We start from the raw sequence: 27,979 nt of genomic DNA, 5'->3' as shown, positions 1-27,979 counted from the left end.
GGAGCTACATTTCCGGAAGAGGGAGTGGCTACGGCGGGCCGCGAGGTGCGGCGGTGAGCCCGAGAGCTGAAGGAAAGGCCGTGCAGGCGCCGTTGCTTCTCTTCCTTTGCAGCGAACGCGAGTGGTGCTAACTCTTGCTCACTGTCCCCGAGTGCCCAGAACAGGGATCTCGCGTCAGCTTTCCCTTGAGGCTCGCAGGTGGCGGCTGCCACCCCTCGCGGAAGTGAGGGGCGCGGCCCTGCGGACCCCGAGCCTCCATGGGCCCGACCCCGAAGGCCAATGTTTGTCGTAGGCTGAGTCGCCGGGCATTAGGCTTCTTCGCACGCGATGCGGGCGTGGTGCAGAGGGCGAACCTGGGCATCCTGCGGGCGCTGGTGTGCCAGGTGACGCCCGCCGTCGTCGGGGTGCCTGGGTCCATCCTACTCCCGGGATGCAGTTTTTTACGCGCTCGGATTTTCTTTGAGGGTCATAAGTGGGGAGTTCTTCAACTAGGGTGTTAGTAAATAGGTACTTATAGGTCCATCTCGTGGCTTTAGTTTTTAAAAAGCTTTTGCCATCCTGCAAACAATCGATGTAAAAGTTGGGCGTCCCAATTAAACCAACACGTGTGGGCAGAGGGAGGAAGAATAAAAAACATTGTACTTGAAACAGTAGATTTAAACTTCCCACTTGAAAATGGTTCCACAGCAGGGGGCTGAGTTCTGGCCTAAACAGAAATTCTTTTGTATCTTTCAGGAGAGTACTAAATTTAAGAATGTTTGGACAACCCATTCCAAGTCACCTATAGCCTATGAAAGAGGAAGAATTTATTTTGACAATTACCGGTGCTGTGTCAGCAGGTAAATTCTTGGTGATGATTTTGTGCCATAATTCGCCTGACTGTAGTTTTTATAGAACCACGTGGCTCCTTTAGTCTTAGCGAAATAGGAAGATTGAAAAATGAGTCCATAATAAAACTAGGAGGAAAATGCATGCAATTTTAAAACCTTGTTAAATCTAAAGTTGCAGGTTTCAACTTTGTAAATACTTATTTCACACAAAATTACAGCACAGGCAAAATACTGTGTTACTCAGCACTGTATGCAGCTTTATAACATTTAAGAGATCAGAGTCCAGCAAACAGGTTATGAAATAATTAGATGCTGCTTGGGAGATGGGTATTATATTTTGTTTTAGAAGTGCTTACTTTTTTTTCCAAGGGAAAATATTCAAACAAAAGCATAGTATTTATAGATGCGTAGTTTTTATTAGCCTCATCCACAACCAGCGATGGTCAGGCTACAGAGAATACTACCGATTTGCCTCTCTCTCTCTCTCTCTCTCTCTCTCTCTCTCTCTCTCTCTCTCTCTCTCTCTCTTTTACTTTACACAGAGCTTCTCTATGTAGCCCTGACTGCCCTGGAACTCACCTTGTAGAACAAGATGACCTCTAGCTCAGAGATCCCTCTACCCTCTGCCTCCCAAGTGCTGGGATTAACGGGGTGCATCACCACCGCCCATAATGGTAAATACTTTAAAGTACATTCTAGACACACATTCTTCACCTCACATCTCTATAAAGATTATGGGCATTTCCTTTGTGTGTGTAATGAGGCAGTTGGTCAACCTCCAGAACCACTCCTCAGGAGCCGTCCAACTTTTTGTTGAGACAAGGTCTTAGTTCAGTGGACCAGGCAGCTAGGTTTCCAGTAGATGATGTAGTCCTGTGAATTTTCCCATCTCCCCCTCCCCGACTCTGGGATTACAAGTACCAGAAACCATGAGAGGTGGGATCTAAACACAGATCTTCTTGCTTGAGTGGCAAACGTTTTACCAACTGAGCTTTCTCAGAGGTGATAACATCTAAGTTCTTTTTTGTTTTTAGAGGCAAGGTTTCTCTGTAGCTTTGGAGCCTGTCCTGGAACTCGCTCTGTAGACCAGGCTGGCCTTGAACTGAAAGAGATCCGCTTGTCTTTGCTTCCTGAGTGTTAGGATTAAATGTGTGTGCCACCACTGCCTGGTGTAAGTTCTATTACCAGATTAGGGACTAGCAGTCAGAGAGCCTAGCGATTTCTGGGACTTGCCTTGACTCTAGTACAGTGGTCCGCAGCCTTCCAAATGTTGGGACCCTTAATGTTGTGGTGACTCCCCAACCATAAAATTATTTTGTTGTGACTTCATAGCCATAATTTTGCTATTGTTATGAATTGTAACACAAATATCTGATATTTAAGATATCTGGTATGTGACCCCAAAGGGGTTGTAACCCACAAATTGAGAACCACTCTTCTAGTAGTTATTCTTTTGGTTCTTTGGTAAATCGGCTGACCTTCAATTTAACCCTTAATGCTAGTGAATCTACCCATGACCCCCCATTTGCCCTTGGACGTGGCTTCCCATGCTTTCTAGAGTGCGCATATACTTGAACTCCTCCACATCTGTTTCAAATGAAGTCAGTTTTGTTGGGAAGAACGGTGGGCTATCTGTCTGGAACTGCTTCTCTGCCCAGGGAGTCTTCAAGTCTCCAGGCTAACTCTGTGGAGCCAGTCACAGGAGTTAGTGGAGTGACTCCTTTAGTGGTGGAAGTTGAGCAGATCAGGTGCACAGAATACTCAGCTTAGGAAAGAAAGAGAAGGCCAGTCTGGATTTTACAAAGAAAGAGAAGTGATGTTAGAGTCCTGTTGTTCTACACTGTAGTATACCCAACTAGAAACAGTTTAGAGCTGTGATACCTTCTTCCTGAGCTGGAAGAAGGAAGGGAGGGAGGGAGGGAAGGAGGGAGGGAGGGAGGGAGGGAAAGTGTCTGGTACAGACACTGGGCTCCCGTTATCCTTCCTGAGTTCAGAGGGTTTTCTTGAATAAATGCTTCTCGGTGTGCTTTTATAAGGACAACCAAAGGCTTTGAGTGGTTGCCCTTTCATCATTTTCATCAGTTCTTTCTGAAAAGTGTTTGTTTGAAGGCTCTGGTTCTAGCATTGGAAAGCTGGGCATTGTCTCATATGTTCATGGCGCTCATCACCATACCTTGCAGTATTAACCAGGATTAATACTAGCTCGTCACTTTCTCGAGGCAGAGATAGTTGTTCTGATTTTTAAAAGTTCATGCAAAGTAAATGCTGTTGATTAGTGTCCTAGGGATAAAAGATACAGAGTTCTTCACGGTGCTGTTGAGGAGTGTTACACCCACAGGTAGGATCATACCAGATTGCTTTCGCTCCTGTGATATTCTGTTTCATTTAAACCTTTGAGTTACTATCAAAGGTGAATAAAGTGTCATCCTAAGAATGTTTCTCTTGATAATAGTCAAACTTTAAAGTTCATAAGCTAAAAGAAAACATCTATGACCACATCTCAGTAGTTGCCAGAGAAGTCGAGACTAGCTAGGGGAGGTGGCAGGCTTGTAGCCTCAGCCTGGGGAAGCTGGGACCAGGAGGATTGCTTGCCTGTGGCTAGTAGCAAGACTGTTTCAAAAATAAGCACCAAGGATACAGTGTTCACTTTTTCAGTACAGAGGAGAGTGAATGCAGTTCTTGGGACAGAGCCTGAAACCAGACAAGCACCTTAAACCATGCCATAGCCTAGTCTTCAATTTGCTGGAAGATAGAACGTACAGTGATAGTGGGAAGAGACACATATTTAATATTTCTGAAAAAATAAAATATACATAAAGAGTGTTTCCTTTTGTATCCACAAAAGTTCATTCAAACTAATGTGTCTTAGAGGTTCTATTGCTGTGATGAAACAGCATGATCAAAGAAACTTGGGGAGGAAAGGGTTTATCTCGTTTCTACTTCCACATCACTATTCATCCATGAAGAAAGTCAGGACAGAAACTCAAGCAGGACAGGAACCTGGGGGTTGGAGCTGATGCAGAGGCCATGGAGGAGTGCTGCTTCGTGGCTTGCTTCCTCCGACTTGCTCAGCCTGCTTTGTTATAGAACCCAAGACCACCAGCACAGGGTAGGCACCATCAACAGTGGGCAGGGCCCTCCCTCGCATCAGTCACTAATTAAGGAAATACCCTACAGCCTTACCTGAAGCCTGATCTTTCTGACATTTTATAAATTGAGATTCCATCCTCTCTGATCATTTTAGCTTGTGTGAAGTTGACATAAAACTAGCCAATGCCTAATGGGAACCTTTTAATCTATACACAATCACTTTTAAATATCAGAGCAATAGAATGAACTTAGTGGATTCAACAGTCTTACAGTAAATGTTTAAGGATAAAAGAAATCAATACAATGCTATTTTGTAAAATGATGTCCAGATAGCTCCATTTACATGAGGAACATCTAGAAGATGAACCAAAATATGTGTGTGTGAGAGGGGGGGAGGGGTACCTGCAGAGTCCAAATGCATTGATCCCCTGGAGCTGGAATTAACAGTTGTGAGCTGCCTGATGTGGGTGCTGGGAACCAAACAAGCCATCTCTCCAGACCCTTTTATAAACTATATTAATCCTGACTTTTTTTTTTTAACATTTTTCTGTGTTTGTATGTTATGAATTTGTGAGCAGAAAAAAAAAACAAAGAGTTAGGGGAAACAATAGCAATTTGTAATTTGGGGCTACAGACATGTGAAAGACTGCCTCAGTTTTAAACTAATAATAATGTTTATTTTCTTTTTTCCCAGTGTTGCATCAGAGCCAAGAAAACTTTATGAAATGCCAAAATGTTCCAAATCAGAAAAAATTGAGGATGCTTTGTTATGGGAATGCCCAGTGGTGAGATTTCTTTCTAGAGCGTTGTTTTTTTTTTTAAAGCTCCCCCAACTCTTAAATGTTTTTATCTTTATGTTTATTTCATTGTTTAAAAGTCCTATACAAGTACTGTATTTATATCATTTCTACCCTACTCTCTCCCCATTTCAATTCCTTCCATGTTCCCTTACATACACTCCCTCTCAAGTTCATGACCTCTTCTTAATTATTGTATATACACACACACAACCTGCTGGGTTCATCTACTGCTGCTCGGATGCATATGTGTTCAGGACTGACCCTTCAGATTGGATAAGCTGTCAGGAGGCAAGTCTCTGAGAAGGACCGACTCTCCCTCTCTCAGCGACCGTTAATTGCCTGTAGCTCTTCATTTAGGGGCGGGGCCTCGTGAGATTTCCCCATCTAGCTGGTGGTGTTGTGCAGGCAGTAGTATGAGATTTCATGGGTGCAGCTTCCTGTCATATATGGAGAACACAGCCCCATAGCAGATGTGCTGGTCATCTGGCTTTGCAGTGTTTCTCTTTTTTTAGATAGGGTTTCTCTGTTTCCTGGAACTCGCTCTGTAGACCATGCTGGCCTCAAACTCAGAGATCTGCGTGCCTCTGCCTCTCAGGTGCTGGGATTAAAGGCTGCACCACTGCCACCTGGCTGCTTTGCAACATTTCGCCCCTCCTCCATGATGTTCTGTAAAGCATTTTTGTTTAGAAGAGCTAGTCATTGTTAGCGTGTTAAAAAAAATGGATAAAACTTAAAAATCATGTGACTCCCAAATCTTTAGAATAACCAAGAAGGCAATGTGTCTTTTCAGTACCATTACGAAGTTACTTTAAACATTCTTTTTTACAGGCTAGGAAGATAGCTTAGCAGGTAATGTTGCTTACTGCCAAGCCTGATGATCTGAGTTCAGTCACCAGGACCTACTTAGGGAAAGGGAGAAAGTAAGTTCTAAAACTTGTCTGTTGGTGTCCTCCAGTGCATACACATGCATGCACACACACAGCCATGCACATACACATGTGCATGCATGCATGCATGTGCACACACACATACACACTCACAAATGTAATACTTTTTTTTAAAGCAGTATTTGGAATTCATTTATTTATTTTGAGCAGGCTCGTGTATGAGCCCAGGCTCGCTAAAGACTTGATATGATGCTGAGGATGAGCTTGAACCTTGAACTCTACCCATCCCTGAGTGTTGGGATTATAAGTATGCACCACCATGTTCAGTTTATTATAAAAAATTGTAAATTAGAGATAATTTATAAATCTTAAAAAGCTAAAAACCGATTAAAAGTTTTATAATAATGTAGGGTACTTTGCAGTCATTCTTAAGCTTTTTTTTTTTTTTTGGTTTTTCGAGACAGGGTTTCTCTGTGGTTTTGGAGCCTGTCCTGGAACTAGCTCTTGTAGACCAGGCTGGTCTTGAACTCACAGAGATCTGCCTGCCTATGCCTCCCGAGTGCTGGGATTAAAGGCGTGCGCCACCACGGCCCGGCTGCAGTCATTCTTGTGAGCAGCTATTACGTAGATCTTTGAAAGTAAACTCTCATAAATTCCATCTATGAATGTAGTTAGGAAAATAATAGGATAAAAATTAAAACTGCAATAGTGACTCCATTAGGCCAGCATTGCCCTGGGTGTGCTCCTTTCAGGACACTTTCAGGACATGAGTATGCATGCACCAGGGGAGCTAGGAGGAATTAATCTGGGGAAAAAAAATAAACATGGAACATCGAAAGTTCCAAAGATTAAACCAAGATATTTGTAAAATTCTTCCTCAGCTTTTAATACTGCTTCTAATAATGCTTACATAGACAATAATTGTCAGACCATCTTGCCAAAGTCTTTAATCACAGCCCTCTTTTGAGGGACAGTTCTTCCCTTTGTAAGTTTTCCATGGCATCATTTCTAGGAAGTCCTCTTGGGACACACTGCAGCGAATTAATCCTGTCTGTGAGTGTGGTTGGTTGCTTTTTAAGAGAACTCCCAGGCTGTGCCCGGAAGTACTATCTGAGCCATGGGCAGAAATATCCTGAATTGAATGTTAAATTTTTTCCAGGCTGTTGTTTTTCCATAAAGCTGTAATTTTTTTAAAACTCTCATTCCCCTATAATTACTCTTTTCATAGAGGTCTCCTTTTTAAAAATTAGAAAGTTTGAAGCCTGTTTTCTTCCTCTTTAATTGAAAGCTGTGAATAATTGTGCCTTAAACAATTGCAAGCCTTTTAATCTATTTTCTTGAGGGGGATTAGAGAGATGATAGGTTTCTTAATTGAGAAAGTTTGAATATGCCAATTCAAACACGCAAAATATAGAGCAGTCCTGGAAAAATAAAGTTAACCCAATTCTTATTCTCATTCCGTAAACATTTAAATGATTTTGTTTTTATTTGTGGTGACGCAAGATTGTCTGTGAGGAACTCAGAGGAACACTGTATTGTTAATATATGGAAACAAAACTACTTTGAAATTAGTACTCTGTTTTGTTCTGTTTCTGAGATATGTATGAAATGTCACTTTTGGTTTAAGAAATAGTTTGAATCCATGTGTACTTGTTCCAAGTGTCTCTAGTGGACTAAGTAGGGGCAGTAGATATTTGAAAACTTTAAGGTCTCCATGAGATGATACATAAAGACATTATAGTATAAAAGCATTCATGTTGTTGCCTACAAATTACATATAATTAGTTAATACATTTAAAAATCACAGCATCAGTGTGGCTGCAGGAGGACCGGGTTAGTCAGCACTACACGGGGTCTGCTTAGGAAATAACAAAAATAAGCAAAACCAAGCAAACTAAAAGCCAATGATTATTTCTCTGGAATTTGAGGGGAAGATAGCTCTAGTAGCTTGGGCAGAGGCCTTAGTCTCTTCTTTCCCGTTCATGTTTTACTGGCGCAAATGCCACATTAATTTCATCTTCTCGACTCATAACTTTGCTAACCTAAAATCAACACATTTGCCCTGTCCTGCCTGCGTCAGAGCTGTGCCTTGTCCAAACAGTGGCTCTCATGAGTAGACTAAGAGCTCCAGTAGTTCTGTTACCACAGCAGCGCCATCGCAGATGTTCCTGTTCTTGTTGGCTACATCTGGGGACTGCTCTGCTCTGGAGTGATGCTGAGTGAGCTCTTCCAGATGCTGTCCACAAGCTGTATGTTCCTTTGTGTGTGTAAATGGATAAACTCATTTGATAAGTTCTGAAGATTAGTGGGATGGCCCAGTGGTAAAGGTACTTGCTTCCTAGTGATGCAAGCCTGACAGCCTGAGTTTGATCCCAGAACCCACGTGAAGGCAGAAGGAGAGCTGAGCTTGCTGGCTCTCACCTTTAATCCCAGCACTCGGGAGGCAGAGGCGGGTAGACAGAGTGAGTCTCAACCAGCCAAGCCTACATGGTGAAACCCTGTCTCAAACTAACAAGAGGAAGGAGAAAACTGAGCCCCCCTGGTTGTCTCTGACCTCCACATGTGCACTGTGGCTGGTGCACCTATATGCACAGAATAATGATGATACATTTTAAAGTAGTAAAAAGATAAGTAACTGTTAAAGTAGCAACCCACAATCTTGCCTTCCCTTGCCTTCTTCATTTGTGCAGTTAGTAATTCTCTAGCTTACTTATTGACGAGGTAACTAGCCATTTTCTTTGTGCACAGAGTACTTACTGTATGTTGTTTCTAGCCAAGCAGTTTGTTTTTATGTCTTTTTTTTTTCAGGGAGAAATACTTCCTGACCCGTCAGATTATAAATCCTCACTCATAGCACTGACTGCTCATAATTGGCTGCTTCGTATTTCGGCGACTACAGGGGAAATCCTGGAGAAAATATACCTTGCTTCCTATTGCAAGTTCAGGTATCAGCTGTGAGGTTGTTATTTAAAGTTTTTTTTTTTTGAGACTTATGGCCCTGGAAATCTTTACCTCTTCAGTCCTGCCCTCTGTCCCAGTCTTTCCAGTGTATTCCATGATCCCTATTTATGAACTACTCTCTTTGTTCCTTCACTCCGCTCTGTTTGAAGATCTGAGGCTGGTGACCTACAGTATTTATCTTTGTATTCCTACTAAGTAATTATCCTCTACACAGTAGTTAGAGGTAGGTCCTCCCTCCATTCTAGTATAATCCAAGAGTTCTAGGCTAGATTTTATCTCTGAAAACCAAAAATATGTAGGTAAGTAAACAAAGTATAATGATTTAATTTTAAATATAAGGGGACTGATCCAAACCACTCAATTCCTCTTTGTTTTTTCCAAAGGTACTTGAGCTGGGACACCCCTCAAGAGGTCATTGCGGTCAAGTCAGCTCAGAACAAAGGCTCAGCAGTGGCCCGGCAGGTCTGCAGCACCGTGCTTTAGCACACTGGTTAAAGTGACCTTTGGTGACTGAAGAGTGCTGTTTAAATTTGTAGATAACTTTTCTCCTAAAGCAGACTGTTCAAATGGGCGTTTTTCTGTTTTATTTTTTTTATTTCTTTTGGGGCACTGGGAAGTGAACCTAGGGCCTCGTGCATGCTGGTCAAGTGCTCTAGTGCTGAGCTACCTCCCTCAATGGTTCTCTCGAGGAATCACTCAGCATGGGTCAGGCAGGGTGGTGCAGACCCTCAATCTCAGCAAAGGATCCCTGATTCCAGGTCAGCCGGGGCTACATGGTGAGACCCTCTTCACTGCCTTCTCCCCCAAAAGGTATCATCCAGAATTTACTAGACTTTATAAAGCCTAGACATAGCAAGAAACTTATTTCTGTTTAAGTGATGAGGAAATACTTACAAAATATATACTGAGCATTTTTATAAAATAGAGATTTTTTTTTTTTCCTCATAGATGTTTTCTGTTTTTATCTCAGGACAGGATATATAAAAAAAAAACAACTGTAATAAGAAGCTATTATTTTCTGTTTGCTTTGGCAAGCTCTGTATTAAAATTCCTCCTTGTACTCTTTTATGAAACATAGCCTTCTAGAAACTCCTGTAGCACTGACTGCCAGGTAACTTACTTAGAATTCTAGGGTTCCTTTTTGTGTGCGGTGGGTTTAGTTTGTTTAGGTTTTGTTTTTGAGAGAGTCTGGCTGTGCAGCCCAGTCTGTCTTCACACTGAGATCCTCCTGCATCAGCCTGCCAAGCCCTGGGATCACTTGCATGCCACTGTACCTGCTTTAGGACTTATAACGAATTAAATAGTTCCTGTGCTTGCCCTTTGTTTAGATAACCCCATCTGGCATTCCCTCGTCAACTCCAGCACCTCTCTTCATCTACTTTCCCTCCCTTCCTGCCTGCCTCCTCTGGCTCGGTGTATGCCACTGAACCAGATAAGCTGTTGTCTAGCTTTTTAAACTTCATCTCAAAACATTTAAATGGCACTAATTTGTTTCCGTGTGTGGGGTTTGGAGCACATGTCCCAGTGCGCGTGTAGTGGAGGAGAACATGTCCCAGTGCGTGTAGTGGAGGAGCACATGTCCCGGTGCGCGTGTAGTGGAGGAGCACATGTCCCAGGGCGCGCGTGTAGTGGAGGAGCACATGTCCCGGTGCGCGTGTAGTGGAGGAGCACATGTCCCGGTGCGCGTGTAGTGGAGGAGCACATGTCCCAGTGCGCGTGTAGTGGAGGAGCACATGTCCCGGTGCGTGTAGTGGAGGAGCACATGTCCCAGTGCGTGTAGTGGAGGAGCACATGTCCCAGTGCGCGTGTAGTGGAGGAGCACATGTCCCTGGGCGCGTGTAGTGGAGGAGCACATGTCCCTGGGCGCGTGTAGTGGAGGAGCACATGTCCCTGGGCGCGTGTAGTGGAGGAGCACATGTCCCGGTGCGCGTGTAGTGGAGGAGCACATGTCCCAGTGTGTGTAGTGGAGGAGCACATGTCCCGGTGCGTGTAGTGGAGGAGCACATGTCCCGGTGCGTGTGTAGTGGAGGAGCACATGTCCCGGTGCGTGTAGTGGAGGAGCACATGTCCCGGTGCGTGTGTAGTGGAGGAGCACATGTCCCGGTGCGTGTAGTGGAGGAGCACATGTCCCGGTGCGTGTGTAGTGGAGGAGCACATGTCCCGGTGCGTGTAGTGGAGGAGCACATGTCCCAGTGCGTGTAGTGGAGGAGCACATGTCCCAGTGTGTGTAGTGGAGGAGCACATGTCCCGGTGCGCGTGTAGTGGAGGAGCACATGTCCCAGTGCGCGCGTGTAGTGGAGGAGCACATGTCCCGGTGCGTGTAGTGGAGGAGCACATGTCCCGGTGCGTGTGTAGTGGAGGAGCACATGTCCCAGTGCGCGCGTGTAGTGGAGGAGCACATGTCCCGGTGCGTGTAGTGGAGGAGCACATGTCCCGGTGCGTGTGTAGTGGCGGAGCACATGTCCCAGTGCGCGCGTGTAGTGGAGGAGCACATGTCCCGGTGCGTGTAGTGGAGGAGCACATGTCCCGGTGCGTGTGTAGTGGAGGAGCACATGTCCCAGTGCGCGCGTGTAGTGGAGGAGCACATGTCCCGGTGCGTGTAGTGGAGGAGCACATGTCCCGGTGCGTGTGTAGTGGAGGAGCACATGTCCCAGTGCGCGCGTGTAGTGGAGGAGCACATGTCCCGGTGCGTGTAGTGGAGGAGCACATGTCCCGGTGCGTGTGTAGTGGAGGAGCACATGTCCCAGTGCGCGCGTGTAGTGGAGGAGCACATGTCCCGGTGCGCGTGTAGTGGAGGAGCACATGTCCCGGTGCGCGTGTAGTGGAGGAGCACATGTCCCAGTGCGCGTGTAGTGGAGGAGCACATGTCCCAGTGCGCGCGTGTAGTGGAGGAGCACATGTCCCGGTGCACGTGTAGTGGAGGACAGGATGTTTGCAGGAGTCAGTTCTCCTCGTCTACCCTCTGGGTTCCAGGGATCAAACACCTCACCACTGGACCGTTTCACCAGACCTAAACTTCCTCTAATGATGGCTATTTATAAATACTTCCTATATCTTGCTCAGTCATATTAATAGCACAATGACATACCTCATATCGGGGTCTCCTTGGCCTTTTCCTCATGTTATCGAGGTGGCCAGCCTGAGAAAGGCTTGCTGTCTCTTGCTGCTGTTCACATGCACTGTGTAGCTCTCGGCTTTGGTAAAGGAAAGTTCATAAAAGTTAAATACTGGAACAAAGGAATGCAACATTTCATGAGAATTCTAGAAGTGCCGGGTCTAATGTCCCTCTGTAAGAACGAGGGCTTCAGTCTAACTCTGCACATATGCCCATGGTATGTATGTATATATAGAAAACCTGGCTTTAGGTTTTAGGAGCACAAATCTTAGCTTAGTAAAAGTATGTTTCTTTAAAGGGAAGGTCTCTGGGGCTTTAAACACCACATTCTGATTTTGTATTTATTTGTGCCTTTACTTTTTATTTCCTGTGGTTTTGCTTAATAGTCTTGGTGCTCAAACCTTATTTCTGCTCAAGCAGAATTTTGCTGGGGGGGAGGGGGACGGGGGGACTGCCAGCTGTGCTGCCCCCAAACTGAAGATACTCCCTTGAATTCTTAACTAGAGAAGTAAATAGATTATTTTGCATTTCATAATGGAAATAATTGTTGGAAGCCTATCTTTCTTTTCTTTTAAATTATTTTTTTTATATGTATGGTATGGGTGTTTTGCCTACATGCATGTTTGTGTACTACATGTGAGCAATGTCCAAGAAGGTCAGAAGAGGGTGTCAGGCAGGGTGGTGGTGGCACACACCTTTAATCCCAGCACTCAGGAGGCAGAGACTGGCGGATCTTTAAGAGTTCAAGGCCACCCTGGTCTACAAGGTGGTCTTCCAGGACAAGCTCCAAAGCTACAGAGAAACCCTGTCGGATCCCCCGGAACTAGAATTACAGGCAGTTGTAAGCTGCCATGTCGGTGCTGGGAATTGAACCTGGCTCTTAACCATTGAGCCATCTCTCCAGCCCCAGGAGCTTGTTTTTCAAGATAAAGGAACTCTCTTCTCCAAGTTGATAAATCACTCAAACTTTTATTGATGTAATGTCTGTCTTCAGTAGAGTCATACCAACCAGTACAAGTACTTTGAATGACAGGACCATGGCCACATCATGCTTTTGGTTAGGCTCATTGTTAGAACTCTAGTTTGCAGTGCAAATGCACTGTATTCTGATGGTAAGAAATGCTTATGTTTCCTTTTGTAGAGTTTTATGTTTAAGAATTTGCGTGTGTGAGGAGCTGGAGAACTAGTGAACATTTTTAAGTACGTTTGGTTTATTATCTAAATAGATGGATATTCTCAATTCATGAAAACTTTTGTCTTTGAAACTATACAAGGACAGATGGATATTTTGAACTTATGAAGATAATTGTTTTCTGAAGTACTTTGGAGAGCTACCTATAATTTTATTCTTTTCTTTTAGGCAGGCACTCAGCAGTCTGTTTTGTTATACCTTGCAGTGTTCCGGGTTCTGCCCTTTTCACTTGTAGGGATTCTAGAGATCAACAAAAAGGTAAGAAAAAATTTTAATGTATTCAGGATCTCACTCTGTAGACCAGGCCAGCTTTGAGCTCAGAAATCCACCAGCTTCTGCCTCCCAAGTGCTGGGATCAAAATTGTGCAGAGCCACACTGTAGTTACTTAAATGTAATATTTTATTGACAATTAAGTGGAATATCTTCATTTATTTGTTAGATATTTTGATAGAAATGTTCTCCTGTCTATGAAATGTTTACTGATCTGTCTTTTTACATATCACAATGTAAACATTTGACTTGGGAAGAAGCCTAAGCTTCCGGCATGTTTCTGTGCTGCTCAGATGGCTAGTGTTATTACTGTTGAAATCGTGTGGTCATTAACAAACGGCTAGTTTATAAAATCATGAAATGCCTAAGGGACTTTTCAAAGAGAATATGTCAGAGCTTGTTAAAGTGATCATTAAGCTTCAACAAAATGTCTCGTTTTAAATTACAAGGTGCAGGTCTAAAACGTGCTTTATATTACATAACAAGACTTGGAATGGAATGTATAAATTTTCTAACGCAGCCTGGGTTTTTATTGTCTTCCCATTTGTCTTGATTTGTGGAATAAATGAGAGGAAAGTAAAAGTCAATAGTCTATTTTCTTTTTAAAATTTTTCACTTTGTAGCCAGGCAGTGATGGTGCATGCCTTTAATCTCAGCATTCAGAGGGCAGAGGCAGGCGGATCTCTGTGAGTTCGAGGCCAGCGTGCTCTATAAGAACTAGTTCTAGGACAGGACCCAAAGCTACAGAGAAACCCTGTCTCAAAAAAAAAAAAAAAAAATTTCACTTTGTGAAAAGCTATTTTGGAAATTCTCCTACTAGTGTTTAAATGCTGGAATATTGTAGGAGACAAGATCTGAGACTCTGTTAGTATCACGAGCAGACAAGCTAACTGTCTAAACATTTTCTAGTATATTAGCTTACACTGAATTGCATAAACTAAAGAATAATATTAGTGTCACCTATAGTTTATTTTGTGCTAGGCAATTTTAAGTATTTTAGGGCATTGTGACAGAGAGCGTGTTCTATTGGAAGCTGAGCAGCCGTTTACGTTTACTAACTTTCAGATGTTTGAATTACCAAAGTACTTCTTTTAAAGTATAGAACCAGGGAATTGAAAAGCTAAGAGCTACCCAATTCAAAGCAAACCATAATTATCTTTCTAAGAAAATGACAAAAAGCCCACCTTGTAACTTCATTGTTTTCTTTATGTTTGTGGATTGAGTAATTATATGTGCATTACATTCTACAACAGGAAAAACACAAAAAGACCAGCAAAGTCAAAGCTGTTCCTGTTTATTTCTAGTATATCCAGTCTCTTGAGGGATTTGGTTTTGATGACTCTAACTCGGGATTACAGCACAGCTTTCACTTATTTATGTTAAAAATATACAGGGGCGAGGCTCTTGAACAGTCAGACTTAAGCTACTTATTACCATGGAACATCTTTACTGAGTAATCGTCCTTGAAAGGAGTCAAAGGGATTTTTATTTTCTCTATAATGCTTTCAGTACTATAAATATTTGCCTACCTTGCTTTTTGTTGAATATTAAAAAAGGCACGGAATCATGCCCTTTCTCAGAGCTGTAGAGAAAATCATCTCAAGCTTCAAGAATAGAAATTTTAGGGAACAATAAGGCAAAACCTTACTCTTGGTAAAAGTCTGTAGGGTTTGATCTTTATGGTTTTGCTTTTTAAGCAGTTGAGAAATGAAACCTCGAATAGAAATTCAAGAACTTAATAGTGCCAAAAATCTGGAGCTGGGAACTAAGAGAGGTGACTTGGTAGGTAACAGTGCTTGCTGTATAACTATGAGAACATGAGTTTAGATCCCCAGCACCCACGTGAAGCCCAGGCATGGCCATGTGTGCCCGCAACCCTAGCACTGCACAAGAGCGGTTCCCCTGGCTGCAAAGGTGGAAAGCTCTGGATGCGGTGAGAGAGACGCTGTGGAGAACGGTAGAACAGGACACCCAGTGTTATCCTCTTGTACTGCACACAGGAACATGGGTTTACGCACGTTCACACATGCATGCACTATACCCACAGCACACAAACATACACGGATCTGTAGCTGGCCATTTCTCTTGTAATTACTTCCCAAGATCCAATCTTCTTGCTATTAAGCAGCTATAGATTTTTTGTCTTTGTGAAGAACATCTTAGTGTAAACAATGAGTCTCTATTGGATATACCCAATAAATACTCCTTTAAAATTACATGGCCTCACTATATACCACTGTTCCACGAAAAGTAGAATTTTAATTACTTTGTATTGACAAAGCTATACAGCAAACGGATGTTGACACATCATTCTGAGCCCTGCGTGCCCTGCTTCCATTGATGCTCCAGCCTGGGTATCTGGGATGAGCTGCATGCCTCTAATAACACTCTAGCTTCACGCTGCTAAGTTTTAATTGAGTTTTAATGTGAGGCAGCAACAATGACCTGAATATACAGCAGGAAGCAAACATTTTGATAACTCAGAGGATTATTGGCCTTTCTTAGGTGACCTCTGCCTTTCTCCTTAGGTTTTCGCGAATGTCACAGATGCTACCTTGTCACATGGAATACTGATTGTGATGTACAGCTCGGGACTGGTCAGACTGTATAGCTTCCAAGCCATCCTTGAGCAGGTAGAGAAAACTACAGTTGGACACACACTCAGGATGAGGCTTGCACTGAAGTTTTCTGTTGTTGTTTTTAGTGAGTCAGGTGTCATATAATTTTAAATTATAAAAGCTATTATAGAAATATGAAAAGGCACAATAACCTTTGCAAGAGGGGTGGGGAGGATAAACAGAAAGGCCCTTGAATAAAGATATTTTCTCTGCCATGTACATGTAAATTTTATTTCTTCTTAAATAGGCTCTAAAGCCACCATTTTTGTTTTGTTTTGTTTTTAGTTCATGCAACAGAAACTTGACTTAGGGTGTGCATGCAGTCAGGGCGGGACTACTGGGACTGTAGGAGAGGCTCCTTTTGGCATTCCTTGTAATGTTAAGATCACAGGTATGGCTGCTATACAGGATCTTTTCAACTTAAGAAAGTAAGTGTTTGCGTGAATAGTTGTGTGCTGCAAGCGCACCCTTCTCTCTCTGACTGTGCACTGACTCATTTCACTTCCGTACAGCATGTCACCCTCCTGCTGAGTAATCGTCAGCACAGTGCTGTCCTCTCTTACTACAGTGAAGGCCCGAGGATGCTGAGCCTCCTGCCTGGAAAATGATGGGTTGCAGCGGTTCATAGCATCATAGTTTCCTTACAACGTAAAGTTTTGTTTTGGTTTGGTTTTGGTTTTTTGAGACAAGATTTCTCTAGCTTTAGAACCCACTTGTCCTGGAACTCGCTCTGGTAGACCAGGCTGGCTTCAAACTCAAGAGATCCACCTGTCTCTGTCTCCGGAGTGCTGGGATTAAAGGCGTGCACCACCACTGACCCTGCCAATTTAAGGTTTTTTAATTTTGTTAAGTCTACCTATTTCTAAGGATAGTGTTTTCCAAGGAAATAGCAATGCGATGCCAACTAAAGATAGACAGATCCTAGACCTAGGAATGATAAAAAAGAAAGTTATACATGAATTTTATGAAGACCATAAAAAAACCAGTTTCTGTATTTTACTCACTTAACTGGTCCAGGTATGGTGGCTCATTTCTAGAATCCCAACACCTGGGAGGTGGAGGCAGGAGGATCAGGAGTTCAAGGTCATCCTTGGCTATATAGTGAGTTTGAGGCCAGCCTGAGCTATATCAGACTCTCAAAAACAAATAAAAACCACCCAACCACCCTATCTTATTAAATTCAGCAACTTAGTAAAAAACCAGCAATTGACAGCCAGCATGAGATCCTGTCTCAAAAAAAGTAAAATAATAATGAATAATGATATTCAAAAACACAGTCTATAAAATTATTTCCTGTTACAGACCAATACGATTGAATGATTTAGGGAGTCATCTGCCTAAGGAAATTAGCAAAGTATATAGGGTGTTTAGGTGTCTGTTGCACACTGTGGAGACGGCAGCCCTCTGTCCAGGTCTTTTCTCAGGCATCCAAGGACAGCTTGATGATTGCTGTCCAGTTAAAAGAGTCAGGTAGATAAATCGCATTATCCTAGTATTTTTGCCTCTATTCTTAATTCATTAAGAGTCATTCATGATGCTGAGAACATTTTCATCATTTTCTAACCAGTAAACAGTATGTTTTTTAGATGAAACTCCAAAAGTTTTTCTAATATAGCCAAAATAAAACAGGAATTTTTTTTCTCTCTCATCATTTACCATTGTATCATCAATAAATAGGTCAAGAAACAGAAGTGAAAGATGCAAGAAAGGAAAAGAATGTTCTGTTCAGTGGCAAATGGTAGTTACGTAAGCCATGAAAAGTGCTCAGTATAACCAGTTAAGCTCTCCATGAAGTCCAAAATAAATGCTTTAAAAATGATTCATTTTAAGTGAATTAGGCAGTTTTATGAAAAGTTAGCAATACCTCCTAAGCTCAGAAATACCTCCTGAGTTCAGTATAGACATGCTCAGAAAGCTCCTTAAAAATTTTGTCTGCTGTCTGTAAGTCACTATGTGCATGTCTGTAGCCAGCAGAGGCCAGAGGAAGGTGCCGGATCCTCTGGAACTGGAGTTGCAGATAGTTATAATGAGAATGCTGGGGACCAAACCTGAGTTTATTATCACGTGACGTTTGAATTTGGCTATTATTATATTGGGATAGTAATATTTTTCTTTTACTCGTAAAGACTTTTGCTTATTAAAGATAGTTTCCTTTTCTTAAAAACTTTTATGTACTTTAAGTATATTTGATATAATTATATCCGTACCTGTTCTTACTTTCTCCCCAAAATTGCTTGTAAGCCACTTTTCATTATCTGTTTTTCTCCTGTGTGCAGCTCTCAGAAGTAAAAGGAGCCCTAACAAAACACACATTTCCATTTTAACACGTAACTCTTACATGAACGATCTTTCTGAGAATAACCTCTTGAAGACGAGTGGCTTTATGAACCAGATATTCTCCAGGTAGAAGCACAAATCTAGAGGCTATAGATGAGCAGTCAGATCTGTAGCCACCAAAAGGAATTGGGTCCTCACTACAATACCTTTTCCTTACAGTGTTTGGAGTCAGTCTATTATGTTATTATTAAAACTGTGATCAAAGAGGAAGAGAAAAAAAGCACTAACAAAATTTTCTTTGATGTCCATCCCCAAGAGACTGACTGGATACGTCTGTAAAGATTAGCTTGTTTGATGATAACACTAGAGTGATGTCGACTCTCTGATAAAGTCGCCGTTGTGGCAGACCCGTCCTAAATTGGTTGCATTCGTTCAGACTAACATTGCTTGTACACCAGACACCTAACACAGGGCAGCTTTTGTTGAATTTGCTGGTGTATACCTGTTAGGCTATGATATGGAAGGTCTCCTTGCCTTTGAAAGATTTATGAGGCCTGATTATGTTCCTCGATTGTTTAGGGAGTTGACGTTGTGGCTAACCTGGAGTTATACAGAGATCCTTGGGGGTGGCTGCAGTTTTTATTATGTGTTTGCCTCCCTCGTCCCCGTGGTAAGCACCTTGGGCCTCCTTTTTTTCTTTTTGTCCTCATGTAGGCCACACATGCCCTCTAAAATGCGTGCCTAGAGAGTTAGCTAAGAGTCACTTTGTTTCCTACCAGCTTCCTGTCCTCTGAACGACAGACTTCTTTTCTGACTGTATTTTATTTCCTTGAACATAGTAATTTTTCATTAGTGGAACTTCATAAAGTATGTACCAAGAAAGGTTGAACTTAGTTAATGAATGATGCAAGTCCTCCCAAGATGAGAAGCTCATAAATTTCTCTTGCTCATCTCTGCAGGCTCGCCATCCCCGCTCTTTGAAGTCTCCTCCCTGGAGAACGCGTTTCAGATTGGCGGCCATCCTTGGCACTACATCATCACCCCTAATAAGAAGAAACAGAAAGGAGTCTTCCATATTTGTGCTCTAAAGGATAATTCCTTGGTAATTCATGAGGACTCAGCTTTTTAGCAGTAAATTTATATTAGAAATTTTTATTCTCTGCTCTCATAGCTCTGTATGTCCAGGAATTACCTTCTCATTTAGACAAGGTCTCTATGTAGCGGTGGCTGGCCTGGAACTCACAGTGATCCTCCTGCCTCTGCTGTCCCAGTGTTGGGATTAAAGGCGTGCGCTCCCACTCCTGACACTTGTGAACAATTTAAAATGCAGAGAACATAGGAAATACTGTTTTGTCACCCAGATTTTTTTTTAAAAAACTGCACTTGTTTTTTTCCCTTTCTTGGGAAATTGTCTTTTTTTTTTTTAAGATTTATTTATTTATTATGTATACAGTGTTCTGTCTTTATGTATGTCTGCAGGCCAGAAGAGGGCATCAGATGTCAGTATAGATGGTTGTCAGCCACCATGTGGTTGCTGGGAATTGAACTTAGGACCTCTGGAAGAGCAGCCAGTGCTCTTAACTGCTAAGCCATCTCTCCAGTCCATCACCCAGATTTTTAAAACATGAATTTTTTTTTAAGTTTTTTTTTAATTTATTTATTATATATACAATATTATGTCTACGTGTATGCCTTCAGGTCAGAAGAGGGCACCAGACCTCATTACAGATGGTTGTCAGCCACCATGTGGTTGCCAGGAATTGAACACAGGATCTTTGGAAGAGCAGGCAATGCCCTTAACCACTGAGCCATCTCTCCAGCCCCAAACATGAATTTTTGAAAGGTCTTAGAGTACCAAGGGTTCTCGATCTCTCCCTCCCATCCTAGACACTCATGTAACGCAGGCTGACCTCAAACTCACTACATGGGCAAAACTGGCTTTGAACATCTGATACTCCCGACCTTGCCTCCGAGGTGTTGTGACTGTAGCTGTGTGTCACCATACATAGCGCAGGGTTTTGTTCTAACAGTCTTGCAGCGGGATTCTTGTGGAAAACATCCCTCAGATGCTACCGTGGGAACTGTTGGTAGAATATCCTCAGGGCCGCCTCTGAAATTGCTGTGGAATGTGTTGTTGATTTTGAAGAGAGCAGAACCAGATGGAGTTCTGGCGCTCACAGTGTTGGCACTGAAATGGTGCCTTTTCAAGGGTTTCCTCAAGTTGCTTCTGGCACCACAGGAAGAAAAGGCTCATGGCAAAACAGTAAAAGTTTACTCACTGAATTCATCTTAATTTTCTTTCAAAATAGGATTTTTTTTCTTGATTTTCCATTCAATCATTTGAAGTCTAGCATGGCCAGACGTGCCTGGGAGCACAGTTTCTTTCTCAGCTTGTGTGTAATTCCTCAAAGACTCTTCCCTGTTTGTGTGACGGGCGGCCCAGAGAGCACCTTTACCCCCGACCCATGCTGTGGCTCTCACCTCTGCTGCTATCGCTGACTTATGTGGTTTATTCCTGAGATCTCTTGTTCTATCAGATAAATTTGCTTTTTATGAGGTGGATTCAGTTTATTCTACACACATGTCTTCCAGGACGCTTGTAGTCAGTCACTATGGCTCTAGTAGCTTTTAAAGTCCCAGGTCTCCACCTTCCATCGTGCTGAAGGGTGGCATAGGCTTGGGTCCTCTTACCTTCTCCTGATGTCATGGGGTCACTATGAGTAGCGCCTTCTAGTTTACTTTTGTAAGAGCATTTTTCTCATTTCTTGGTCACATGTAACAGCCTTGTCCCTTTCTTCCCCCAGTGAAAACCCCTTTTGTATCATTTTACAAAGGATTTCCCTGCCATTGCAAGTCCTGGTGTGACTGCTCCCTCTCATCCGGGACTTTGTTCAGCTATCAGTACCGGTCACTCTCTGCCTCTGTGCTCTGCCTGATGTGTCATCCAGTCACAGCTTGTAGAGTCCGTGTGTTCCTATAGAAGAACTGACTGTGTGTGTTCTTTGGTGAAGAATTAAACATACCTATCACATCCTCGTTAATAACAACTACAGCATGTAGTCAGGCCTGCATTTTAGTACATTTATAAATAATGGCCCAGGCATTACTGGACGCAGACTGCTGTTAGTTCCTGGTGCTGCTGTGTAGAAGGTAAAACATAGGAGCACATGTGGATCATTTGTCATACAGTGCTCACCCCCAAATACCCCTCTTTCTTGAGACAGGATCTTACTATGTACCCTGGCTGTCCTGGAATTCACTATGTAGCCCAGGCTGGAGCTCACAGAGCTCCACCTGCTTTTGCCTCCCGAGCAATAGAATTAAAGGCATGCAACACCAGTATGTGGCGTTTTTCTTTATTTAAATGTTTAAGTATACCTACATATTTTAGAATAAAAATACTCGTTTCTTGTCTTAAATGCTCATCAGTATTAGATTCCTTTCTCAGATGTGAGAGTTTAATATTTGACTTATTTAAGGAGATTGTGTGGCCTGAGTCAGAGACTCTTGGCTTGGTTGCGTGTTTAAGTGAGCGTACCGGCTCTTTTGATTGACAGGCAGCTGTGGCTGGGGTTGGGCGGAGGACGCTGTAGGGAGCTGCACAGGTATAGTAATGGAACGTTCGTGGACTTTGGAGTCAGATTTGCCGTTTAATAGGTTCAAAACATGGGGCAGATTTGTTCTCTTTGTGTGTCAGTCTCCTAGCCATAGAATGGGGTTGATATTTGCTTTGAGTGTTAAAATTCAGTGCAGCTGTGATGAGCACCCCACAGCCCCCAATACACAGCACACGCACAAGCGCTGGCGGCTTGGGTTACTGTTACTGCAAAGCTTCTGACTCTAGATGCTCTGAATTTCTCGACTTTGCGTGTCCTCAGTTAGCCATCGTCCACATCCCCCTTCAGCCAGCCGCTCTAGATTCTTTCCTGTACCTGGGAGTCACCGAAACGGTTAAGTTTGAAAATTTTATTTACCCTTTTAATCTGTCTTTTTTTTTTTTCCAACTTCAGGCAAAAAATGGAATCCAAGAAATGGAGTGTTGTTCCCTAGAATCTGACTGGATCTATTTTCACCCTGATGCTTCTGGAAGAATTATACATGTTGGCCCAAATCAAGTCAAGTGAGTAATTATGTTAGTACTTTAAAATTAAAAGCATTTTTTGTGCATTTATTGACTTTTTTTATTTTGCTCGTAGCCATTTTAATTTTATGAAAAATTTGCTTGTGCAGAGTATTTCCTGAGAGACTTGTCCACAGAGTCTGGTTTTTATACTTTAGCTTTATTGTCTGTAAGTATTGCACATAACTTTCTTGATTGATGGTATGTGAATGAATGGAAGGGAATTATAGGTTATCCTTTCTTCGTTGAGTTTTGTTTGCTTTGTTTTAAGGCAGATTCTTAGGGGTTTAGTGTGTAGCTCATACTGGCTGCAAGTGTCTGTAGCTCAGCCTGACTTTGAACTCATAGTCTTTCTGCCTCTGCACTGAATCCTGGGATTATAGGAGTGTGGCACACACCTAAATGGGTCTTCATTTTGTAGGACTGGTGAGAAAGATGATCACTGAGCCAGGTGGCACAGGCCTGAAATCCCAGCTGCCCAAAAGGCCGAGGCAGGAAGATGGCAAGTTCAAGGCCAGTCTGGGCAACTTTGTGAGACCTTGTTTGTAAAAAAAAAAAAAAAAATGGGGAAGGGGTGCTGGAGATGTAGTTCACAGTAGAGTACTTGGCTGTTGTGGGTGAGCGCCTGGTCCAGTCTCTGGTGCCTAGAGAAAGGTGGTGGTTTGCCTTTGTTCTGAGCTCCTGGACTGGTGTTTGTGTACTGTTTGCTTTCACATCAACTTTCTGCCTTAAAATGGCCCTCATGTGTCATAGCTCTGACATCAAGCTATGTTCTCCTGCTTCTCAGCCTTCTTTGTTCTAATCTCTCATGGTTTTCTTTTTCTTTTCTTTTTTTTTTTTTTTTTTTTTTTGGTCTTTCGAGACAGGGTTTCTCTGTGGTTTTGGAGCCTGTCCTGGAACTAGCTCTGTAGACCAGGCTGGTCTCGAACTCACAGAGATCCGCCTGCCTCTGCCTCCCGAGTGCTGGGATTAAAGGCGGGCACCACCATCGCCCGGCTCTCTCATGGTTTTCATCTTCTATCCAGACTTCCACTAACTGTTGCTTACCTCGGCGTTTAGGTCTTGTCTTCTCACTCAGGAATTTCTTCCTGTTTGATTCTAGTTCTTTCGCTGCTCAACTCCACCCTGGTTGTACACTAACACAGAGCTCTCATGCCAGAAACAGAAACCTTTTTTTTTTTTGGATAAGGTTTCTCTATGTTGTCCTGGAACTTAAAATGTAGACCAGGCTGGCCTTGAACTCACAGAGATCTACCTGCCTTTGCCTCCCTAGTGCTAGGATAAAAAGCAGGTGTCACCAAGCCTGGCTTCTCCCATGTCTTAAAAGATAATCCCCTTTGAATATTTCCACTGATTGACAAAATCATCTATCAGTTTGAAACATGATCTGATTTCTTTGTTGTTGTCAATGGGAAGTTTCAGTTGTCCCTGCCACTGTGGCTTCTCCTTGCTGTTCTCTTTGCGTATGGGACTGTGGAGGTTTGAGAACTTGTGATCTTGAAGTTTTTAATGATGTGAACAGATTTCTATGGGTGGGAAGCAGATTATTTTCTTTTCTCTTGATTAGTCAACTTGACCCATGAGATCATTTATCTCTACAAATCCAAATCTTAAATACAATCCTAAAAAAATGGTATTGTTGAGTGAGGATTTTACTCTCTTTGAAAAGTTCTTCCCTAATTGTTGTCCTGTCTCAATCACTGGCAACGCTGAGTGCTGTTGTTAGCTGTGCACTGTGCAGACACAGCAGTGGAACTGTCTGCTCTGTGTTAGGGTGAGACACGCAGGGCCTGCCGCAGGGACAGCTGAGGGTGGCATGGTGTCGTCAGGAAACTTGTTGAAAAATGGTTTAGGCCTGAGCAAGCCACGCGTTACCTATTTCAGTAGCGCTTTTCTGTGTCACAAATGTGAGTGTGAGGAAGGTCATGAGTGTCGGTGATGAGATTAATAGAACAGCCTAGTCAATGGAGGAGAAGTGAGCTGCTGCAGTTTTCATTTGCTGAGTTTCATTGGAGGTCAGCTTTGGCAGCTTGATGGTGTTCTGCAGTGTTGAATTCTTACAATTCTTACTCCTTTTCAGAGTCTTGAAGCTAAGTGAGGTAGAAAATAATAGTTCTCAGCATCAGGTCTCTGAAGATTTTGTCATCTGGGCCAATAGAGAAGACAGAGTAAGTCAGAAATATTTTATGTCCTTTCTATAGAACTGTCTAGGTAACTTGTAATATGCATGTTTTCCTGCCTGGCTGCAGACAGCACAGCTGTGCAGGATCTGCTCGTCTTGTCTGCATGAGTAGCTGGTCTAACCCCCACTCACGGATAGGAGTTGAAGACAGTTGATTATACTGAGTTTATCTTGTTCATTTCTTCTTTTTTTTTTCCTCTTCAAATTTTTTATTGCTGAATTGTCAATATTTGGTTCTAAATAACTGTGCAAATTTAGGACTAGGTGTAGAATAAATCTTTTAAAAACCAGATACCATACATTAACTGTAGGTAGCTGTTATTTTGCCGTTAGTGTATAAGCTGAGATTGAAGAGGGTGTTTCTGAAAGCAAATCCACCTTTCCTCTTCTCTGCTATGAAAAGGCAGATCAGAGGACGAATGAGGAGCAAGTCTAACCTTTAACTAATTAGTGTTTGCCTGTTCTAACATTTTATCCAATTAAAACCTTTATTAAAATAAATTATTTTTAACTGAGTGAAGGATTGAAAATTAGATTTAAATTAAATTTGGAATTTTCTCGGTCAGCTGACGGACTGTGGGTGTTGGGAAGGGACGGCTGGTTTTACCACATTTCTGAGGATTGTTGCCTTCGACTGCATGTAAGGGAGCGTGTCCTGATTTTCCTTTCCCCTCCGGCAGAACGAAAACGTAATCACCGTTACAGCTTCTGGACGCGTGGTGAAAAGAAATTTCAGCCTCCTGGATGATGACCCGGAGCAAGAGGTATTCATTAGTCCATGATAGCAGGCCGAGCCAACAGGCATTCCCGTCCAGCTGAAAGCTTCCCAGGCCCGGGGTGGACACTGGATAAGGGGTCCCTGCCGGCGGCCGTTTGTTGTTTGGTCACTGTCACCCCACCTTCTCTTTTCCTACTGGAATCTTCTACACAGTTCGTACTCAAGTTTATGGTGCCAAAATAATTTGAAAGCACGATTTACTTACTGTTTCTGTGAGGTGCGCACTCACTGGCTCGCTCTCAAGGGGGTTCTGCAGGTAGAAGCCCTGCACAGACTGGTACAGGCTGGGTGACCTGAATTCAGTCCTTGGCTCCTACAAGGTAGCAGGAGAGAACTCTTCTCCAAGAGTTGTCTTCTGAGCTCCATGTGTGTGCACACACACACACACAGAGACGCTTTTTTCTTTAAGATAAATAGCTTTTAAAAGACCAATTCTCCAAGACGAGCGATAACTACAGTTCAGCAGTAGAGTGCTCACATGGCGTGCGAGAGCGCCTGGGTCCAGTCCCTGTGGAAGCAACGGGAAAAGAGAACACTTGGGAGCCATAAGGTTGAGGGTGTTCTGGCACTACTCTTGGGCTGGAGAGACAGCTCAGCCGTCAAGAGCACTTGCTAGTCAATCATAAGGATGAGTTTGGGTCCCAGCACCCATGAACTGAGCATCCCGCAAAGGCCTATGCCTCCATGCCCAGGGATCCAGTGTTCTTTCTGGTTCTGTTGCCAAAGTCTACGGGATACTGCTTAACACCTGAAAATCTGGTATATACCATGTTTTACATGTATACATGTATACATACAGGTATATACATAGAGATACATTTCTACTGATTCTCTCACCTACTTGTTCCTTCTGCTCTTTTATTTTCATAAGGGATAAAATAAATAAATTTAAAATGTAGGAATAGTCCTAACTCATTAACTGAAATTGGCCCTGCTCTCATCTGTCTCCAAGACTATCAAAATTGTGGACTATGAGGACGAGCTGGACTTGCTGTCTGTAGTGGCTGTCACTCAAATAGATGCCGAGGGGAAAGCTCACTTGGATTTCCACTGTAACGAGTACGGAACCTTACTCAAGAGCATCCCGCTAGTGGAGTCGTGGGATGTGGTACGTATACCCACTGGAGTACTAAGTTGTAAGAGTTTCCTTTAAAGGTGCCGTTTGTTAGAACATGTCCGTATCAGTCCACACTCAGGACCGGTGCCATGACAGCAGGAAAGACGTTATTGCCCAACATGCAAGACAAAATAAGTACTTCTTAAACTTTTTTTCTCTTAGCATTAGGGTTATCTTTTCATCAGTTCCCTCGAAGATAAAGCTTTGTGGGTTTTGAGACATGTAATTTCCTTAACATAGTCTTTCATTTTCCTTCCAATTTTTTTGGTAACATTTTTTTAAATGAAATTATAATATAATTATCTTCCACAGCTAGTTAATAAGAGGCAGTATCTGAGCAAGCTGGGTGTCCAGCACTTGGAAATACTTGTTCTTACAAATGTTATAAAATGTGCATGTCCTGGGGCTGTTGCAGATTGGGTAGAGACCCTGCACCACCCAGAACTGAGTAGGTGGTGACAGTAAACAAGGCTCAGGAGACTGGGGACATGGTTCAGTTGCTGTGAAATACGGCACTTTCAAGTTTGGATCCCCAGCACCCACATAAATGCATAAGGAACAGCGTGCTTCTGCCTTAGCCCTTTCCATCATTAGGAACTGGAGCGTGTGAATGTGTGTGTGCGTGTGTGCTCATGCAGCCGAGTGCAGTGAGCTGGTCCCCGGGCTCCTGAGTCCACAGCTCTTTCCAGTGTCTAAATGGTCTGTATTTTCTATTAGTCATCTACATTCACAGAAAAATCCATTTTTTGTGAAAAGTTCGTTTTTGACAACTCTTCCACATCTGTGTACGTACAAAGGTTCTTGGGGTAGGTGCTAGGATATTTCGGTGACACAGCAGTGACGATGACTGTGTGAAAAGCAGACCCCAGGTGACTGTTTTCATTACAGACATATAGCCATGAAGTCTACTTTGACAGAGACTTGGTGCTGCACATCGAACAGAAACCCAACCGGGTCTTCAGCTGCTATGTTTACCAGATGGTCTGTGACCCTGGAGAAGAAGAAGAAATTGTCAACAGAAGTGATTAAGACAGTGAGATCATTGTAACTTGAAGCATTTGGTGAAACACCCTATCTCAGCTTATTATCTGCATGGAACATTCTGCAATATTTTACATAACAGGTCGTGTGCTAGCTTCAAAGGACTAGGTTAAACTCTTGCACATAAGGGGGTAAGGACTCCATTTAATGTGAATGCTCTCTAGACTGCTGTCCCAATAGACCCAGCCTGTGACTCTTCTAGACGAGGTGCTACTGTGGATATGAAATGCTAGGGAACGGGACAGTTACATTTAGGTGTCAGGAGACATCATTGATGCAGGGATAATTACCATGACTTTTAACGACTACTGTAATGTTTTAATTGGTAAGGCTAGGAGAGAGAAACAAATAAAAATATTAAACATAGAAGCCAGGTGTAACACACCTGTAATCCCAGCACATGGCATGTAGAGCAAAAAGAACAGGAGTTCAAAGCCAGTGTTGGCTATATAGCAAATTTAAGGCCAGGTTGCTCTCAAAATGACAACAAAAAGATAAATAAATCCTATGTACTCTATACCAAACTTTTCTTAAAGATTATAAATAGGATTTGTAATAAAAATTATACTTTTGAGCCAAAAATCATCACAGCTTCTTTGTAAAAAACAAAAAATATACATATAGCTTTGTGTGTGTATGTTTCTATACAATATCAAGAATTGATTCTAGTTATAAAATTACCATTTCTTATATGATCTTA

The 27,979-nt window shown here is 42.7% G+C and overlaps 1 protein-coding gene across 3 annotated transcripts; it reads left to right on the top strand.

Annotated features, from left to right (window-relative positions):
- The first annotated feature begins 18 nt into the window (after positions 1–18).
- Dcaf17 (DDB1 and CUL4 associated factor 17) lies at positions 19–27,979 on the top strand. 3 transcript variants are annotated; one of them, XM_075984926.1, is made up of 14 exons: positions 19–383; positions 736–839; positions 4,615–4,705; positions 8,416–8,552; positions 8,952–9,030; positions 13,044–13,133; positions 15,675–15,779; positions 16,050–16,155; positions 19,001–19,143; positions 22,052–22,161; positions 24,242–24,329; positions 25,024–25,107; positions 26,074–26,229; positions 27,127–27,979. In XM_075984926.1, exons 1-14 carry the CDS (start codon positions 258–260, stop codon positions 27,265–27,267), a joined length of 1,560 nt encoding a protein of 519 aa, XP_075841041.1. In that variant the 5' UTR covers positions 19–257; the 3' UTR covers positions 27,268–27,979. The 3 variants fall into 3 exon arrangements, 2 of the variants coding, with proteins under 2 accessions (XP_075841041.1, XP_075841042.1); XR_012911773.1 differs by lacking the exon at positions 16,050–16,155 and having other exon boundaries at positions 43–383; positions 27,127–27,856; XM_075984927.1 differs by lacking the exons at positions 16,050–16,155; positions 22,052–22,161; positions 24,242–24,329; ... (1 more) ...; positions 26,074–26,229; positions 27,127–27,979 and having other exon boundaries at positions 43–383; positions 19,001–19,147.

The sequence above is a fragment of the Microtus pennsylvanicus genome, chromosome 9 (assembly GCF_037038515.1).
Source record: "Microtus pennsylvanicus isolate mMicPen1 chromosome 9, mMicPen1.hap1, whole genome shotgun sequence".
NCBI classification, from domain to species: Eukaryota; Metazoa; Chordata; class Mammalia; order Rodentia; family Cricetidae; genus Microtus; species Microtus pennsylvanicus.
The sequence above is the reverse complement of the archived record's forward strand: the minus strand, read 5'-3'. Positions and strand labels throughout refer to the sequence as shown.

Coding starts and splice junctions, on each gene's coding strand:
- Dcaf17 (XM_075984926.1), top strand. CDS start 258: ATGGGCCCGACCCCGAAGGCCAATGTTTGTCGTAGGCTGAGTCGCCGG. Junction 840..4,614: donor TACCGGTGCTGTGTCAGCAG/GTAAATTCTTGG, acceptor CTTTTTTCCCAG/TGTTGCATCAGAGCCAAGAA. Junction 24,330..25,023: donor GGGCCAATAGAGAAGACAGA/GTAAGTCAGAAA, acceptor CCCCTCCGGCAG/AACGAAAACGTAATCACCGT.